This window comes from Cornus florida, unplaced genomic scaffold (assembly GCF_030987335.1).
Source record: "Cornus florida cultivar Cherokee Brave unplaced genomic scaffold, ASM3098733v1 CherokeeBrave_3.0.0_Hap2_Chr07, whole genome shotgun sequence".
Classification (NCBI taxonomy): Eukaryota; Viridiplantae; Streptophyta; class Magnoliopsida; order Cornales; family Cornaceae; genus Cornus; species Cornus florida.
Window position 1 is genome coordinate 6,191,989 of NW_026775577.1, and position 19,259 is coordinate 6,211,247.

Below are 19,259 nucleotides of genomic sequence, written 5' to 3' on the forward strand. Positions count from 1 at the left end.
TACAAAGAAGGCTCACTAAAGAAGGTTACAAACTAAGCCATTAATATATTCAGTTTATTTTGACTTTGTGAGTACCACGGTGCGGAAACTGTTATGTTAATTAAGTTATTAATCACCCTCTAAATGATCTAGAAGGGGAGTGAATAAGTCAACTTGCCTAATTTTTGTGATTGATTAATTACTTACAATGATTATTAATTAAACATCCACAACTACAAAAATTAAACAAGAAAGTAAAGCAAGTAAAATATAGTTTTAGAGATGTTGATACTAGGCTTTTAGTGAGGAAACCCTAATTAATTAGTGTGACGTTCCAAATTTTCACAGACTCGGATATGTTAATGTGACCCGAAAGTTGACCTGATAACGGATCCAGAATGCGGAAGTGAAAACAAAGAAAACAAGGTTCCTAGGGATAAACGGCGTCCCAAGAACGCTAGAGTGACTTTCCATGAAGTCACAGAGTTTAAAAGAAAACAAAATGCGAAAACGATATTTTAAAAACGGATAATTTTAGCCCTAGGGGAAAAACGGTAATTTTTAAAAAGTTATGCGTGTTACTGGGCACACCATTGGATAGATAACAAAAAATTAATGAACTTAGACTCAAGAATCACTTGATTCGGATTTCGGACGGAAGAGAAAAGACAAAAACAAAATCCGGCGTCGTCGTGGCCGAGGGGGCACCAGGACCAAGCCCCATGTGTGCGCCCTGCTCATGCGCCCCTGGGTGCGCGTCCGCGCGCCTATGCTCTAATACCACCTATGACATTCCGAATTTTCACAAACCCGAATATATTAATGTGACTCAAAAGATGACCCGATAACGGATCCAGAATACGGAAACGAAAATAAAGAAAACAGGGTTGCTAGGGATAAACGTCATCCCAAGAATGCTAGAGTGACTTTCCATGAAGTCACGGAGTTTAAAAGAAAAGAAAATGCGGAAACGATATTTTAAAAACTGACAATTTTAGCCCTAGGGATAAAACAGTAATTTGTAGAAAATTATGGGTGCTACTAAGTATATTATTGGATATACAACGAAAAATTAATAAACTTAGACTTAAAAATCACTTGATTCAGAGGCCGGACGGAAGAGAAAAGACAAAAACAAAATCGGGCATTGTCGCGGCCTGAGAGGCACCAGGGCCAAGCACTTGGGCACATTTAGGAAAGTGCTGTGCGTGCGGGCACTATTGGTGCAAACCTAGGCACATTCAGGAAAACGACCTTTTTTTGAAAAACACGAAGCAGAAACCCCCCCTAAAATAATTTTTCCAAGCTGATCATGCCAAAAAAAAAAAAAAAAAAAAAAATTTATTTTTCACCTGAATTGCCCAAAATGCCCTTGAGATCAGTTTTGACGAAAAATGCTAAAATGCAAGTTTGCTTCAAGTGTTCAAAATGACCAAATATGAAGTTATGTGCTAAAACGATTATGCACGCAAGCGTAATAAGTGTTTTAAAATGTGTTAGAATGGTCTGTGACACCCAAATATGCCCGATGCAAAATCCGACCTATTAAACCTCAAAAATACCTTAAAATGGAAAGTTTGAAGTCAACAACCACCAACCATATTATGCAACTGTGATATTTTGTGCAAAGTGAGCATTCTCGCAAACGTAATATACATAATAAAATGCGTTACAATGATCCATGACCTCAAAATATTCCCAATGCAAAATATGATACGTCCAAACCCCTAAAGCATGAAAAATGGCCTTTTTGAAGTCAATCACCATAGATGCATTCAAAGGCCTGTTTGACCCTTGACCACACGTCACATACAATAAAAGAGCACTAGGAAATGTGTTTAAATACACTTCCCACCATCCAAGCTAAAAATGACATGCTAAAGCTTCACATTTTTCTATTTTTACCACATTTAAGCATATAGTCAAATAATATAAAATTAAAGCATAAAGTCATTAACCATTGGCTTCATTACATACATGTCAAATAGGTCTCAAATGGTGCATTTAAGCAGTTTTTTTTTCCTAGGTAAAGTGGAAATTTTTTATAGATATATCAAGAATTTACAAGTAAAACAACAAGGGCATCCCCTTGGAAAAAGAAAACAATAGTTACAAATAACTGTAACTACAGCAAGTAGTTACAAGAGATCAAAACAGGTAAACAAAATAAGACATTCAAAGAGACTGTCCCAAAGATGTTGTCCCAAATCCCCCTAGCTCTATGTCTGAAAGTAATAAAACCTCTCCATATATAGTTTGATCAATGTGTGTAACAACCCTCTAATGATCATGATGCAATCTCTTATTTCTCTCATCCCATAAAAACCACAGCGTTGTAGCACAAAGGCATTTTTGAGCCTTATGCTTTTATTCTTTTCTGAACAAACCAATTAATAAGTTGTTGTAATGTATCAAATTGAGGCAAATTCCATCTAAGTAATACAGCTAACCATTGCCAACCATCTTTTGCTAGAGAACAGGTAACAAAAAGGTGGTCCAGGTCGTCTTTAGCAGTCATGCAATTATGGCAAATGGCCAAGGTTGGGATCCCCCTCTTTTTCAAGTTTACAAAACACAACAGTTTATTTTGAATGGCCAGAACACAGATTAGCAAAGCTCTTAGTCTCGAGGCAAACCAGTCCACAGTTTGAGATTGAATTCTTACTCTATCCGGTGCATTTAAGCACTTGTTACATATTCCAAATGGAAACTACAAGTTTTAATACATTTAACCCAAAATAAAGCAAAATCATGCTAGTAAGTGCATGTAAGGAAATACGCCGAACTCATCAAGCCACAAGCAAGTTCAAGGATGTTGTACATCCCTAAAATATGGTTCTTTACTTGAAAAATGTCCCAAACAACGAGGGTGAGTAAACAAGTTACTCGTAGGAAATGAACATACGTATAACCTAAAGTTTTGTAAGTCTTTATAAGTTTATATAAATTAATTCATGTGGGTCATGCCACCTAAAGTCTATGTTCAATGTGGGACTAAAGGATCATCCTAAGCTACATTAGAACATTCATAACATAAGCCAAAATAATAATGCAACTTAAACAACATTGAAACTTCAAACACCAAATAATAAAATATAAATTATTAAAGTAAACAACTTGGAATTGAAATGCGAAATCAATTATACGGATACTTGGACATCACGCTGGAGTGGAACCAGATATTAGGCATCATTTGGGTTACTAGCTTGTGGGTACCCGCCCCTAAGTGCGCACTATAAGATAGAAGGCTCTTAAATCCCCCGTACTAGAGCCGTGCCTTAGCCATGGTCATTCTTACGACATACCAAGTTTCCAAAATCAAAAAGTAATGCACAACAACTATATACATATATACAAAATGCACTTATTCAAATACCATGCACAATCAAATTGTGGAAATACACAAGACATGCCCTAAGTCCTCAACTACCATGACATGTAACATAATAAGCCTTGAAAACATCAAAGATGTAAATAAACCATAAATTAATTAAATAGAAACTAATTAAACAAAAATTAATTAATTTCTCTAAATTGCAAAATATCTTCAAATAACATGAAATTAACACATATCAAGTAACATACCATGATTAACACAAATATCAAATCAAAAATCTAATTAAGCCACCAAAACGCCTTAATTAATCTTTAATTAACTTAATAAATTAAAAATCTCTAGATTTCAAAAGTCATCCAAAATTTTCAAAATTAATATATGATGAACAACAAGTCATGGGCTATCCAAATATCATATATTTAATCTAATCTAAGCATGCTACAACCATGAAATTAAATCATCATTTAATTAAAAATAAAATCCATTTCTAGATCTAAACTATAAAAATGTATACAAGTAATATAAACCTAAAAAACATATAAAACACTAAGATTATAAACATGAAACACCCCCTACCTCACTTTGAGAAAAAAATCTCAAATCAAACCAAAATCAAACTTCACCAAATGCGATAAAACTTCAGGGTTATGACAGGGCAACAAGGAGAGTAAGAAATCTTCTTATGACAACACCCAAATCCAAGCTTAAACTCACACCTAAAAAATTAAAGTGCTGCAAATTGAAATCCGATTAGGTAGAAATCATCGCGTCGTCGAGGACATCAAAAAAGTCTGCATTGAGAAGAGCTTAATCAAAGAAGAAGAAGATGAAAAGAGGATAGAGAGAGATTGCAGCCCTTAAGCTCCTCTAATGGCGGCTGCTGCTATTTTTAGAAAGTGAAAATGTTGAAATGACTTTTTCTCTCATCCACCTATCCTAAATATGTCAAAAAGGTGTCCCGAATAGTCCGAACGGGCCCCGTTTGGGTCCAAAAAGTGAAAACTGTCAAGACGCTCTCAAATGAAGATGGTCCGTGAATGAAAAGTTTTAAAATGAAATTCTAAGATCAACGGAAGAAACGGGGTTAAAAATCGAGTCCCGAGCGAGGAGATATGCTTCGGAAAAGTTGACAACTAACGGGGTTCGAAAATTCAAAATAAATGAAATAAAAATCCAAAAAAAATGTTCTAGAAGTTCCAAAGTTCATAAAAAGTGAAAGGGAACCCCCCATAATGGTTTGAACCCAAAACGAGAAATTTTTTTGAAAACTTTACATAATTACACAAAGACCTCTTCATTAGATAACTCAAAAAGTGAATTTTCCAAAAAGCCCAAAATAAAGTGTCATTCAAAAAGTACATTTAAAAGAACCTTAAATACAAAATATCATCAAAAGATAATTACAAAAAACATCCCAAGTAAAGAAAATAATTTTCAAGAATCTTTACATTTACGCCCTTACGGGTAAAAATAAACATCTAGCATGCTTTTCTACAAAAGTAAAAATGCGTGTCATATGGAAATCAACTAAAATGGATGAATGCAAAGTTAGGATCAAATTTGAGCATGACCCGATAGGTTATGCAAAAAAAACGAAATCAGGAAAAAGACGAAAAAGAAATGTAAAAAAAAAAAATGAAAGTGTGAAATTTCGTCCTCGAAATCAAGAACATACCAAGGAGAACCAAAATGGGACTGAACACAAGGTTAGACCAAAGGACCAATCGTAAAGTGCTAAAGGACAACTCCAAAAGCCTCAAGATCAAATGAAGGAATTTGAAACCACAAACCGAGAGATGCCTCTTAAAATGGACCGACGAACCAATCTAACGTCAAAAACCAAAAGAATTCCTAAGACAATGGACACGTCAAAACATGACACCTAGCCTAAAGTGACATGGCAGAAAGAGTAGTGACCAGAACCAGCCCGCAACGTACTTAAGTGCGTGGTAACAACAACGTCAGTGCCCGCCCACACTTACTCGTTAGTAAGGTAGCATCGACGGTAACTAGTACTCGCCCAAAACACATATCTTAGTATATATGGTAGCATGACAGTATAAGGCACTAGCTCATAACCTGCCCTAACTTCTCGATACAAATGACATCAATGTCGAAAATAATCATTACCAAAAGCATTACAGGAACCAGGCATTTTGTGAGAGTTAAGGTATGGTCCAAAGATGTCCGGCCAATCCATCTTGGCTAATCCCAAAATCTCTGACAACAATGTCATAGGCATTGCTACGCTTAAGGCCCTAAATCCTTAATACTAAAAAAATGACAACTCCAAATCATCGAATCTTTAAATCAAGTCACTTTGATCAAATCAAAAACTCCTCAAAACACCATAATTAAACAACTCCCAGGCATGAATCTAAAACCTGACAAGTCTGTATCCTCAAACTTAAATGGATCAAACTTCACAAAATCAGAAAGGTATCGATGCCTCCCAAGTCCCAATGATCCTCACTACAAGACATTACACCAAAAATCCCCTGCACAAAGTCTCCTTAATACAATAAATTTCCAAAACAAGCATCGCACCTTGAATCCATCCTTTAAACAAAATCTCTCCATAAAAGAAGTTACCACAAAATAGTCACCTATTACCAACTTGACGAACCCCTCGGCCGCGACGACGTTAGATTTTGTTTTTTTATTTTCTTTTCCGTCCGGACTCCAAATCAAGTAATTCTTGAGTTTAGGTTCATTAATTTTTCATTGTTTATCCAATGGTGTGCTCAGTAGCACCCATAACTTTTTAAAAATTACCATTTTGCCCTTTGGGCTAAAATTATCCTTTTTTAAAATATTGCTTCCACATTTTGTTTTCTTATAAACTCCGTGACTTCATGGAAAGTCACTCTAGTGTTCTTGGGATGCCATTTATCCATATGAAACTTGTTTTCTTTATTTTCACTTTCGTATTCCGAATTGTTATCGAGTCAACTTTTAGGTCACATTGACATATCCGGGTTTGTGAAAATTTAGAATGTTAAAATTAGTGGAAATCAACCTAAGAAAAAACTTTGAGTACTTCTGTCATCTTAAGTGAAATGATCTACTAGTGTCGAAGCGAAGTAACCTAAGTCGGTCTCACACCCTTTCACTCTACCAAGAACAAATCGTTAAAAGTCTTCGGCTTTGCAACTCCCTTGTTCAAGAACAATTAGACTTCAAGCTTACTTCCTTGATTACAGTAAAAAGATAGTTGGTAGGTCAACAAGCACTCCACACTTTGATCCCTTTGTATTGAAACTTCCTCTTCATTCAAATCTGGATTTTGTGAAGATTGATAAAAAAAAATATATTATTCTGATCAATGTGTAATACTCTGAAGATTTCCTGTTCATCAATGGAAGAACATCACACTTACCACTTTCATGTTTAAGTGTGTGCTCTAAAAAATCAACAATCAAATTTTTCTAAAAAATCTCTCAAAAAGCATCAATATTGTTCATGTAAAGTATGAAAAGCTTGTTTTTTTTTTTTTTTTTTTTTTTTTTTTTTTTTTTCCAATTGAAACAATCAATATCCTCTAGGGTTAGAGATGGATTATATATATATATATATATATATATATATATATATATATATATATATGCTATAGAGTCCTCACAATAGGTAAAAAGAGGTTTTAAAATCGTGCAAGGACATCCCAAAGAGTTTTGATAAAAATAAAAAACTAAAAAGTTTCCAAAATTTGAATTTTCACATATTCTAGAGAACTCAACTAGTTCAGTTTCAAAGTTCAGCCAGTTTAGTTTTTACCTAGTGTGGTTTCCGTGCAAAAAGTTCAACCCATTTAGTTTCAAGTTCAACCGGTTGGATTTCTATAGAGTGCAGTTTTCATTCAGAAAGTTCAATTGGTTCAGTTTCAAAGTTTAACTAGTTGGACTTTTCTAAATGCTATATTTCATCTCTGCACTCATAGTCAAATATAAACATATATACAAGTATTCCTCACACACTTACCTTGCCTAAATGATGTTTTCAAACTTACGCTTCAGCTCCGAAAGACAAAGACTTAAGATAAATATAAATACATGCAACTCAATCATCAAGTTTTTACTCCAAAATATGCTGACATTACAATTTATTTCTCATAGACTTGACCGATGAAAGCTTGTCAAGTCATTTGCAACATTACTACCAATTCATATTATATTATAAAGAAAAGAATGTCAAGCCCAAGAAAATTTAAAAGTAAAAATATGGAATTTTATGGGTCTTATTTGCATATGAGAAACAAGGGTTCGTGTTTTTTTATTTCTTTTTTCTTTAATCTTGGATAGTATTATTCAAATTTTTATGATAAATATAATTTTATTAAAAGACAAGTATGTATAAAAAGTGGCAACTAGCATTTGTCAGTGTTAGAAGATATGGAGAATTGTATGTTGTATTATACTAATGTGCAATACATAATAATGCAATTTATAGGCGAGGGTTAGGGTAGGTGAGTGCTATACAAGTAAGTTATACAAAACAACTGGATAGGTGAGTATTATATAATAAACCTAAGGTCCATATATGGTAGGTAGGGGTTACGATGGTACATATATAATTTAACAACCCCCTTCATACTTGAGGTAGATTGTACAACTTGAGTTTGGAGAAAAGATCACAAAAGCGCCTTGGTGGAATAGATTTGGTATGTGAAGATGTAAGTTATTTGATTGTGAGAAATAATGCACCGTAACTGTAAGACATTCCGAAGAAGATAACGATAAATAAAGTGATATTCAATCTCAATATGTTTGGTGCAGTTATAAAAATATCATTATGTGCAATATGAATTGCATTCATATTATCACAGTAGATAAATTGGGCAACTGATGAGGAAACTCTCATATTTTGAAGGAGCCAATGCAACCACGCACAAAAGCTCAAAAGTAGCTAGTATCAGCAAGTTTTTTGTACTTAATTATTGTACTAGACTGAACAACCATAATTTGTTTCTTGTTATGCCAGGAGATGAGTGAATCACCAAGAAAGAAGAAAAATCCTATAGTAAAACGAGGATTTGTGGGATTCCTTGCCCAATTTGCATCCGCCGTAAGCACGGAGAACAAGTAATGACTGAGAAAAGAAATGAAGCCCATGAAACATAGTGCCTTTGAGATAGCGAAGGATGTGAAGAACAACTGTAAAATGAATGGATCTTGGGATAGCCATGAACTGACGAACAATATTAACAACATCAAATATGTATTGACGAGTAACTGTGTGGTATACCAGACTACCAACTAATTGTCAATACTAGGTGCCATTGTGAAAAATTTTGCCATTATGTGGAGTATTGTTGCAAATGAATGGATCTCGGGACAACCACAAGTGACGGTGAGGTATACCAAACTATCAACTAATTGTCAATTCAAGGTGCCATTATGAAGAAGTTTTCTTTGTTGTCAATTATCCTAATTTTCGAAAGAAGATCGAATGTGTCTTTGTCTTAAGTGAGATAGTAACCATCAGCCATTGTAGTGATCGCAAGGCCAAGGAAATAATTGAGTGGTCTAAGATCTTTCATCTCAAACTAATGGCTAAAAATCTTTTTAAGTTCCTGAATTACTTGCAAAGCATCACGAATGATAATCGTATCATTAACACAAAATAAAAGAATGATGATACCATGGTCAGTGCGTCAGATGAATAACATTGAGTCAGGTGCTACCTAGAAAACACTGGGACATAACCTAACACTACCATGTCCAAAACCTTAACACCGTTGCGGTGTCAGATACTCAAACATTTGTCGAACACGTGAACACAGCTTGGACACATTCTGAACAAGGATAGAAGTGTCCTGAAATTTACATATTTTATTTTTCTGACACAACAATGACACGTTTTGAATACTTTGCGGACACGACAGAGTGGTTTTATAATTTTATTTTAGAAGAAGAAGATTCAATGCAATTTAAAATATATTATGAGTTAATTAAAAATAATAATATAAAATTTAAGAAAACAAAAATAATAAACATCTAACTCTTTCAAATTACTCCATCCATGTCGTATAAGTTGTCTATGTTTCCCTTTTGGGTTGTCCCAAAATACTTGTTCAGTTTTAAAACTCAAAGCAAAATAAAATCAATCTTTCCAAAAATACTCTTTAAATTTTTAAAAGTCTCCAACTTGATGATATACTTATTTAAATTTGAAAGGACAAGTTAGTAATCTTATAAGAGAACAATGGATTAATTGTATATCCTCTTAAAAATCTCTAAAACTAATACTCTACAAGTAATATAGGACAGAGGGAGTAGCAAGTTTTATTCATGATCATATGGATTAAATGAGTAAAAATTATTATTTTTTATATATTATGTTATTACTTTTTGACATATTGATGTCGTATTGGTGTCATTTTTTATTTTATTTTATTTATGTTTGCGGTATCGGTATGTCTAAATCGTATGGTACTCATGTCATGTGTCCGTATTCGTTCTTCCTAGGGTGCTGCATATTGCAATTTCCAACAACCAAGTATTCACAAATGTCCGTGAAAATAACTTTTTCTTTTGAGCATGAACTCTTTATATTTAACCCCTTGATAGAAATAATTTCTTAAGATCCCTAAAAAGTCAATTGAATAATTTATTAGGTTTTTCATCTAGTGGTTAAATATGGATAACTCATCTTGTTAAAAAATAATAATAATAATAATAAAAAAAAATAATCCTGCTGATGTCAGCCACTTACTTCCTAGCATTACTCTTTCCTTTTTTTTTTTCTTTTTTTTTTTCAATAAAAAATGAAAAAAAAATCAAATAAATACAAAAAACAAAAATATTGGGGGACGGTTCGGTTTTCTCACTTTCTGGTCGGCGCGATCAGGCTCAAAGGTTAAGACGATTCTTATCCTGATAGACTCCCTCAAGAAAAAAAGAGCACCTCTCATGTCTTCCAAAATTCGTGGCTCTCTCTTCCCATATAGTTCCATTAATGTCTTTCTTCTCCTTATACTTTCTCATTTCATAGAGCCTTCACCCCTTATTGGAAGACGCGACGGTATGTACGTCTCAATTTCAATTAAATTTATTGAGATATTTGAGGAAAAAATATCAACATTTGTTTAGGCATATTTCATATATTTTTTAATATTTATCATCATTGAAATCCATATGATCTGTTCTTTTCTCTTCAAATAATTATTTTTACAGCACTATTAGCACCAGAATTATTAGAGCGTCATCGCTATTTGAAAACTATGGATCCTTGAAACCATTTAAAAATATATAGTTTTTCCTCGCACCACGCACAAAGAAATGCCATGTAGAATTTCCAAATAAATTACCATGTCTAATAATTCCATAACAGCATCAGAAATAAGTTCTTTCTTCAATTGAGGTAATGAAAATGTTTTTTTCCTAGCGGTTTTGAATATTATATACGTGAACTGACCAGTAATTCAACTTATATACGATTAAGATCCCAATTTCTATTTTGGTTGGAATTTGGTTTAAATCTAGGGTTTTGGATTCTTATATTGGTTTGGTGATTCTTCTGGTATTGATTGGGTTTATGTGTATAATACACTTACTAAAAAAATTAAAACCGAAATGGTACGCTCTTGGATATTGGTTTTGGTTTTTACTTAGTATTGCATATTGTTTATCTCTCTTTCTTATATGTATATATATTTGGGTAAATTACAGGGACCTCCCCTGTTTTGAAAAATTACTCGGATCTCTCCAAAAAATGAAACTATCTTACACGGAGCCCCCTAATGTGTGATGGACCATCAAGTACACTAATAGACGTGTCAAATTTACTGAAATACCCTCACACTTTTATGTCAAATTACTAAAGTACCATTGGCTCATATCAGTTACACAGCTGCCTTGTTTTTAGATGGAAAATTTCCATCAAGCACTTCTCTTTTCAAAATAGACATGTCCTTTCATATACCTTAATGAGAATGAAATCGTAAGTTAAGGTTTTTTCATTTTAACACATTAAGAGAGAAAGAAAGTATATGCTTTCTGTGAAACCCTAATATTTAGGGTTTCTATACCATCAATTGAAGATTGCGATCCCATTAAATTTGGGGGTAATTATTTGATGTTGGTGTTCATGATTTTGTTATTTTACTTTATGTTAATGACTTTGTTATGATTCCAGAATTTTTAGCCCTAAGTTGCAAATGATGTCTTCTCCATCTTCGTCGTTTTCTTTCAAATTCTTCACACAATTTTCTTTTTCTTTTTGAAAATGTACCCAGAAGACTTAATTTGCAGATAAACTCTTATACCCATAATTTTGAGCCCTAAGTTGCAGAGGATGTCTTCTCCAACTTCATTTTTCTTCAAATTCTTCACACAATCTTCTTCTCCTTCTTTCCCAAAGGTACCCAGAAGAATTGATTTAAAGATGAATTCTTCTTATGGATGAACTATGCAGAGCTGCACCCAAATTTGAGCCTTAATGATGACACGAAACTGGATTAATGTGAAGCAACGATTATATATATATATATATATATATATATATATATATATATACTCCCTTTATCCCATTTTAAATGTCAGCTTTGGGAACCGTGACTCATAATTTTGTAAGTCACAGTTCCCTAAGCCGACATTTAAAATGAGACGGAGGTAGTATATATATAATGGTAGGGATAAGGGTATTATGGACATGTAACTTAATTAAGTGGATGGCATCAGCAAAATCCGTCGTTGAGGGGCGTTGACCATAATAGAAGGGAGGTCCGTATAGGATAGTTTCATTTTCAAGGGAGGTCCGAGTAATTTTCAAAAATAAAGGGGAGGTCCTATAATTATGCAAATCATAGTGGAGGTCCATGTAATTTACCCTATATATTATTATTATTATTTATATTTATTTTATTTTATTTTATTTTATTTTATTTTTTTCCAATTCCAGGGCCTATTGTAGGCTGAATAGAATTGTTTGTTGCTGAAGTGTATTGTAGGCATGGTTGCATTCTAGAAAAGTGATAAAAGATTTTGAATGTTAGATTGGAAATGCAATGGTCAGGTATGCTAATTTTATTGTTCGGAGTGGTTTTTTTTTTTTTTTTTTTTTTTTTTTTTTTTTTTTTTTTTTTTTTGCATAGCTTCTCACTTCTAATTTACTTAAAAGATTGTGGTCGTAAATGCAAATTGGACCTGTTAATTTGTTAATGTAATAATGTATCAAGGAGGTGTGCTTAGATTTGGTCATAAGTTTGGATTTTTAGTATGTTATTATTAACAAGAATGGGTATGGATGCTATTGCGCCTTAATCTTCTCCGAGTCCTACGAAAGAATTTCAACAGAGCAGCATCGTAATGAGGTTTCAATGGAGCTTGTATAAATTGATTAAGGATATTCATAGCAAAAAGAATATCTGGGCGTGTAATCATCAAATAAATAAGGCGGCCTATAAGCCAACGATAAATGACTGGATCAGGGAAGTGATTTCCCTTGATGTCCCTCAACTTGAGATTTTGTTCCATAGGTGAGCGAGCAGGTTGACAACCTAACATACCCATGTCAGTAAAAATGTCCAAGGTGTACTTCCTTTGACAAAGAAAATTACCATGTGAGGAATGCAATCTCAATACCAAGAAAATATTTTGGAAACCCAAGATCCTTGATATGGAACTGAGCATCCAGCATAACCTTTAGAGATTTAATTTTATCTGTGTTATCACCACCAATCAAAATATCATCAACATAGACTAAAACAAATGTAGAACCACAATAATCATCATGTTTAAAAAATAAGGAATAATTAGCTTTAGATTGAGAGTAGATGGCAAAGCACATAGATTGAGAAAATTTAGCAAACCAATTGCCGCTCACTTGTTTGAGCCCATATAAAGACTTGTTCAATCGAGTTTGTCGATTCTCCCCCTGCCTGTGATAACTTAGAGGAATTTTCATATATACTTCTTCATTTAAGTCTCCATGAAGAAAATCATTATTAACATCAAGATGATGTAGAGACCACCTTGTGATGGAAGCAATGGCTAAAAAACACAGGACAATGATCATTTTTGCAACAGGGACAAATGTTTCATTATGATCAATGCCTTTAGTTTGTGCAAATCCTTTGGCTATGAGTTGAGCCATTTGCAACCAACGGGTTTTTTGTGAGGAGGTAAAGTTGTAGCCTTCTAAGTGTCATTTTCCTCCAAAGCTTTAATTTTTGCCTCCATAGCCTTTCGCCATTATGGGATCTTAACAACTTGTGAGAAAGATGTTGGCTCAACACATAAATCAAGAGAATTAAGAAAAGCTGAATGTGAAGAAGACAAATGATTATATGAAAGAACTTGTGGAAGTGGATAAAGTGTACCTAACCCATGGAAAGTTGATTGTCGCGGGCAATCTACTGATCTCACATTGTTATAGATATAATCCTGCAAGTAGAGTGGGGTTCGGTGATCACGAATTGGTCATGTTTGACAAAGAGAGTTAGGAACATTCTCATGGTGTGAGGAAGGTTCCTCCAGTGCTGGATCAACAGTATTGGGCAAAACCGATAAATGAACTGAGTTGTCGATCAGAACTAGAAGAAGGAAATGATGCAACACCATAAGAGGATGGATTAATGACACCATTATCTAAAATTGGCAAAGGCATAACTGCCATCAAAAAGGATGAAATTGAGCATCTGGATATGGAAAAACGTTTTTTAAAAAAAGAACATATCTAGAGAAATAAATTTTTTGAGTGGTTATGTCAAAAATTTTATATCCCTTTTGACTAAAAAGATATCCCACAAAAATGCCAGGTTTGGGACGTGCATCAAATTTATGTCTTTATGGTGAGAGTTTATGACCAAAGCAGAGGAAACCGAAAACTCGAAGATGAGAGTACAGAAGAGGTACTTCTAGTAATACCTCACGGAGTTTTTTCATTTAAAATCGATGAAGGAATCTTGTTTATTAAATAGCTAGCTATAAGAACACACTCAACCCAAAAAGAAAGAGGTAAATTACTTTGGAAACGAATAGCACGAGCTATATTAAGAAGATGTCAATGCTTTTGCTCCACAACACCATTTTGTTGTGGAGTTACAATATAACTATGTTGGTGAAAAATCCCACGGGACTAAAAAAAAAACAATGTAATTTATGTGATAAAAATTCTCTCATGTTATTGGTTCGAATAGACTTAATAAAAAATATATTTTTTAACTCTTTCGATAAGAACCCCACAAGATTATTGGTCTGGACTCTTTTGACCCAAGAATGATATTGATTGGCAACTATAGAAATGAATGATTTTAAATGTGATTGAGTTTCAGATTTGTGCTTCATTAAAAACAACCAAGTGTAATGACTAAAATCACAAGTAATAGTAAAAAAAATAATGTGCACCAGAAATACTAGGAATAGCAAAAGCACCCCAAATATCACAATGAGCCAATTCAAAAGGAAATTTTGTTTTTGTATTACTTAACGAAAAAAGAATTCTTGCATGTTTTGCCAAAGGACATACATTACAGAGTGATTTGTTGGAAATAGTAATAGAAGAGTCTAAAGCATAAATTGAAACTAAATGATCATTTGAAGGATGTCCCAATTGCCAATGCCAAATATCAAAGGTGGGTTTCACTATTGCATAAAGATTACTAGGTTGGGATAGATAATAAAGACAATTCCAATTACCCACTCTAATCGTTCTCCTTGAGGAGAGGCCCTAAAAAATGCAACCGTCAGGTAGAAAAATAATAGCACAATTAAGAGATTTTGTTATTTGAGAAACGGACATCAAATTGAACTTAAATAAGGAAACAAGGAAAACATTATCTAAATGAAAGGAAGGATTAATTGAAACACTGACAGTTTGCATAACTGGCATATTAGAGCCATTTGGTAATTGTACCCGAGACAAAGATGTATTTTTAGTAAAGGACTGAAACAAATGTGGCGTGGAACACATGTGATTTGTAGCCCCACCGTCAATAATCTAGGAATTATCAAAAAGAGATGCGAGGGCAATACCTACTAAATATATAGAATGGTCATGTCTACCTAGTTACAAATTGCCAAAATTTGATTGTATTGCTCCTGCGAAATTGATAGTGATGCTAAAGATGGATAATTGTTGCTTCGAGGTGCTGGTGTGCTATTGCTTTAAGGCGTTGGTGTGATAACAGGAGCAGTAGATATAAAGAGAGGTTAGGATTGGTCAGATGAAGCAGCAAACCCATGTGCCAAAGGACAAGATGTCCCAGCGTTAGAACGTTGTGGGAACCCTTGTAATTTGTATCAAGTTGCAATCGTATAACCATCACAACCACTGTGGTCACAACATGATCGTGCCCTCCCCCCACAATTGTTACCACAACCAATACCTGATCTGCCCCGATTGTAGGTTGAGGTAGTGGGATGTGTAGTTTGATTTGGTGCAGGAAATGTGGCTAGAGCTGAAGCATCATTGAGATTGAGAGTGTGTAACGAAAGAAAACGTTGTTTTTCTTCCTGTAGTAACAATGAATAAATCTTATTCGCAGGCGGTAATGGTTCCCATAATAAGATTTGACTCCAAAATTGTGCATATGATTCATGGAGTCCTTGCAAAAATTGCATCGCATGATCTTAAAGAAGATAATCATTTATGGTTTTGGCTGCACCACATGAGCAAGTAAGAAGCATCACATATGATGCTAGTTCATCCCTAAGAACCTTCAATCGAGTATAATAAGCAGTCACATAAAGATTATTTTGTTTACATTCAGAGATACGCCGCTTGATTTCAAAAATTTTAGTACTTTTAGGTTGAAAAAAACGATCATTCAAATTGCTCCAGAATTCTTGAGCAAACTTAGAATAAATAATACTCGCAGCAAGTTTCAGCACCATCGAGTGAAGTATTCAGGAGATTACCATATTGTTCACTCAAATCCATTACTCATAGGTTGAAGAAGATTGGTCTGGCATAGGAATGGTACCATCAACAAATCCAAGCTTATTTTTTGCGCGTAAGGCGTACGCATCGCGCAGAACCATGTAATGTAGTTATCTCCATTAAGGAGAGGAGAGACGAGAATAGCAGTAGGATTGTCTGAATGGTGTAAAACATAAGGGTTTTGAAAAGGGTCACTACCCTGAGAAGAAGATGTGGCCATAACTTGAGAAGAAGCTTGTTGCTGCTCCTCAGAATTTGAAGGAATTGTTGCCATGAGGGCAAACATAATTTTGAAAAGAAAAACACCAAATGCTCTGATACCATATTAGAAAATTGGGGAAAAAAAATATTCATTCATCTATAATTTTGTACAAGAGACATGAACAAATACAAAGTCCCCTAAATAGAAAAGGAAAGAAAATCTCCTAAAATCTGCAAGAGAATTCTAGAAAGATATGAAATGGTACAATAATTAGAAAAGGGAAAAAAATTTCTCTTTGGAAATTCTTTCGCAGGACTTGGCCGAGAAGATTAAGGTGCAATAGATGCTTATCATTTGTGTTAGAATTAAAGATAATAGTGGATTTGGACATTTTAAAAGGAACAATAATAATAATTTGCCAAAAAACAAATGGCAGGAAGGGGGAGTCCTTGACCAACCCTCACATAGTTATTGGGTGATAAAAATTCACATGTAATTCAATATTTAAAAAAAAATAAAAAAATTAACAATTATATATTGGGTGATAGCTTCCCCCACCAGACCCTACATAGTTATATGACTTTGTGTTATATATATATGTATATATATATATAGTAAATAAATGACATTTATGTGTTCCTTGTTTCCGATTTTTTTTTTATGCTTAATAATTTATTTTAATAATTATGAGCAGAAGTGGTCACATCATTTCGTTTCAATTTTAGAGTAATTTATAGGAGAGATGTGTTCATAATTTGGTTTAAAATTGTTTTTAGTTTACGAATTTCTTCTTGTATTAGGAAATAAAGATTCACTCAATCCCTGCAGAGACATTTGAAAGATGACGTACAAAAGTGGCAATCAGCGGTTGTCAGAAGATTTGATAATTGATGTTCTCACAAGGTTGCCTGTGAAATCACTTGTGCGGTTTAGGTGTGTATGCAAAAATTGGTACTCTCTCACCATAAACTCTAGTTTCATTACCAAACACCTCCACCATAGTAGAAACAGTGCTCATCTCCTTGTTTATCATTTCAATGATAGTGCTGAAAAATATGTTTTAACCCTATTCCTGGATGAAACGCTTGCTAGCTTCTCACATCTACATTACGATCTTGATGGTCTTCCGTGCTTTAGTGAACCAAGTATTTTGGGTACCTTTAATGGCATACTTGGTCTTTGGAATCATGACCGCATAACTCTTTGGAACCCGGCTACAAGAGTATTCAGGTCCCTCCTTATGCCCAATCCTAACCTCCCATCCTACTTTAATGTTTATCATAGTTATTTTGGATTTGGGCTGGACCTTGAAACCAACGATTACAAAGTGGTCTCGATTAGAAAATATTGGAATGATAAAAATGATGATCCATATGATCCTAACGTTGTTTCAGTGTATAATCTATGTACAAATTCTTGGAGACTCTTTCAAGATTCATCTCCATCTAGATTCGTACATGATTCTATTTTATCCAACACATACATGAATGGACTTTATTATTGGTTGACTCTAGATGAGAGTGATCAATTTTATGCAGTCGTCTCATTTGACATGGGAAACGAGGTTTTCCGATATATATCCGGGCCTCCAAATCTATCCCGTATGGAATATGGGATCCGTGTCATGTACTTTGATTCGATTGCTTTGATCTATTTTGAAACACATAAGGTTGAGAAACATTTTGATAGTTGGGTGATGGAGGAAGAGGGATGTTGGACTAAACAACTATCTATTGGGCCTCTTCTAGATGTTGAGGCGTCATTTGGAATCTGGAAAAATGGTGAGCTTTTTTTAAGAATTAGCACTGAAGAGTTGGTTTTGTACGACCCAAATACCCGAGAAATTAAGAATCTCCAATATCGTTGCAACAGTTCCCTTCAGGCTTTTATGTACATGGAGAGCCTAGTTTCAGTCAGAGGAGAAAACAAACTGTTGGCACCAAAACTTGGCAGCCATCTCAGCGATGACGTGGACCAATGAAAAGCTGATAAGTATTTTTAACATGGCGTCAAGGGAATCTGCCAGTTAAGAAATATCAGGAGCAAGTATTGGAGAAAATTACTTAGCCACTTCATTAACAAGGCAGTTGCTAAAATATAGCAACAAACATTTGACTTTATTCAAGTTGGGTTATCAACAGGAAAGGAAAGACTAAAGTTTTAAGGAAATCAGACAACTGAATTCCTATTTTATAGGAATTCTAGTTGGATGGAACAAGGAAAAAATACAAAAGGCAGCCGCGTCATGAATATAAAAGCGATAAATGGCTTTTGGGCAATTTAAGGGAAGAAACGGTAACCAAGTATAAGGAAAGAAGTTGCTAAAAATTAGCAACTTTCCAGCAACTTCTTTAGCAACTTTTCAGCAACAATTCGACAACTTGCATTTGACTAAATCAAGGAGAGTTTTCAACAAGGAGTTTCTATTGAAGTAAGACGAAGCAAGGCAAGAAAGGAAGTGGAAGAACACTGGGTTTTGCCCTAGAAGAAAGAGAAAATCAAGGAATAAGAGATTTTAAAGCAAAAAATTAGGAAAATAAGTTGAAAAAAGAATTCTATAAATAGGAAAGTTGTAATCCTATTCTAGTCCGTCCAGCACCACCACAAAACATGCATTTCAACTAAAAATGTTTTCAATTGACTCTACGTCATTTTTTCCTATCAATTTCTTTATTTCAATTTAATGGCAATTGATTAGATCATTGTCAACTATTTCAATTCAGCCATTTACTTTCTTTCAATTTCAATTATGCCAATTTTAATTACGCAATTTTAGTTAGGTTTTCAATTCAATGGCAATTGATTAAATTCTTGCCATTGAATCGTAGTGACAATTGATTAAATTCTTGTCATTACTTGGCT

The 19,259-nt window shown here is 34.1% G+C and overlaps 1 protein-coding gene across 1 annotated transcript; it reads left to right on the forward strand.

Annotated features, from left to right (window-relative positions):
* Positions 1-17,238: 17,238 nt before the first annotated feature.
* On the forward strand, positions 17,239-18,378 carry LOC132316164 (putative F-box protein At1g32420). Its single transcript, XM_059814677.1, has one exon. The coding sequence runs from the start codon at positions 17,239-17,241 to the stop codon at positions 18,376-18,378; it is 1,140 nt and encodes a 379-aa protein (XP_059670660.1).
* Positions 18,379-19,259: the final 881 nt, after the last annotated feature.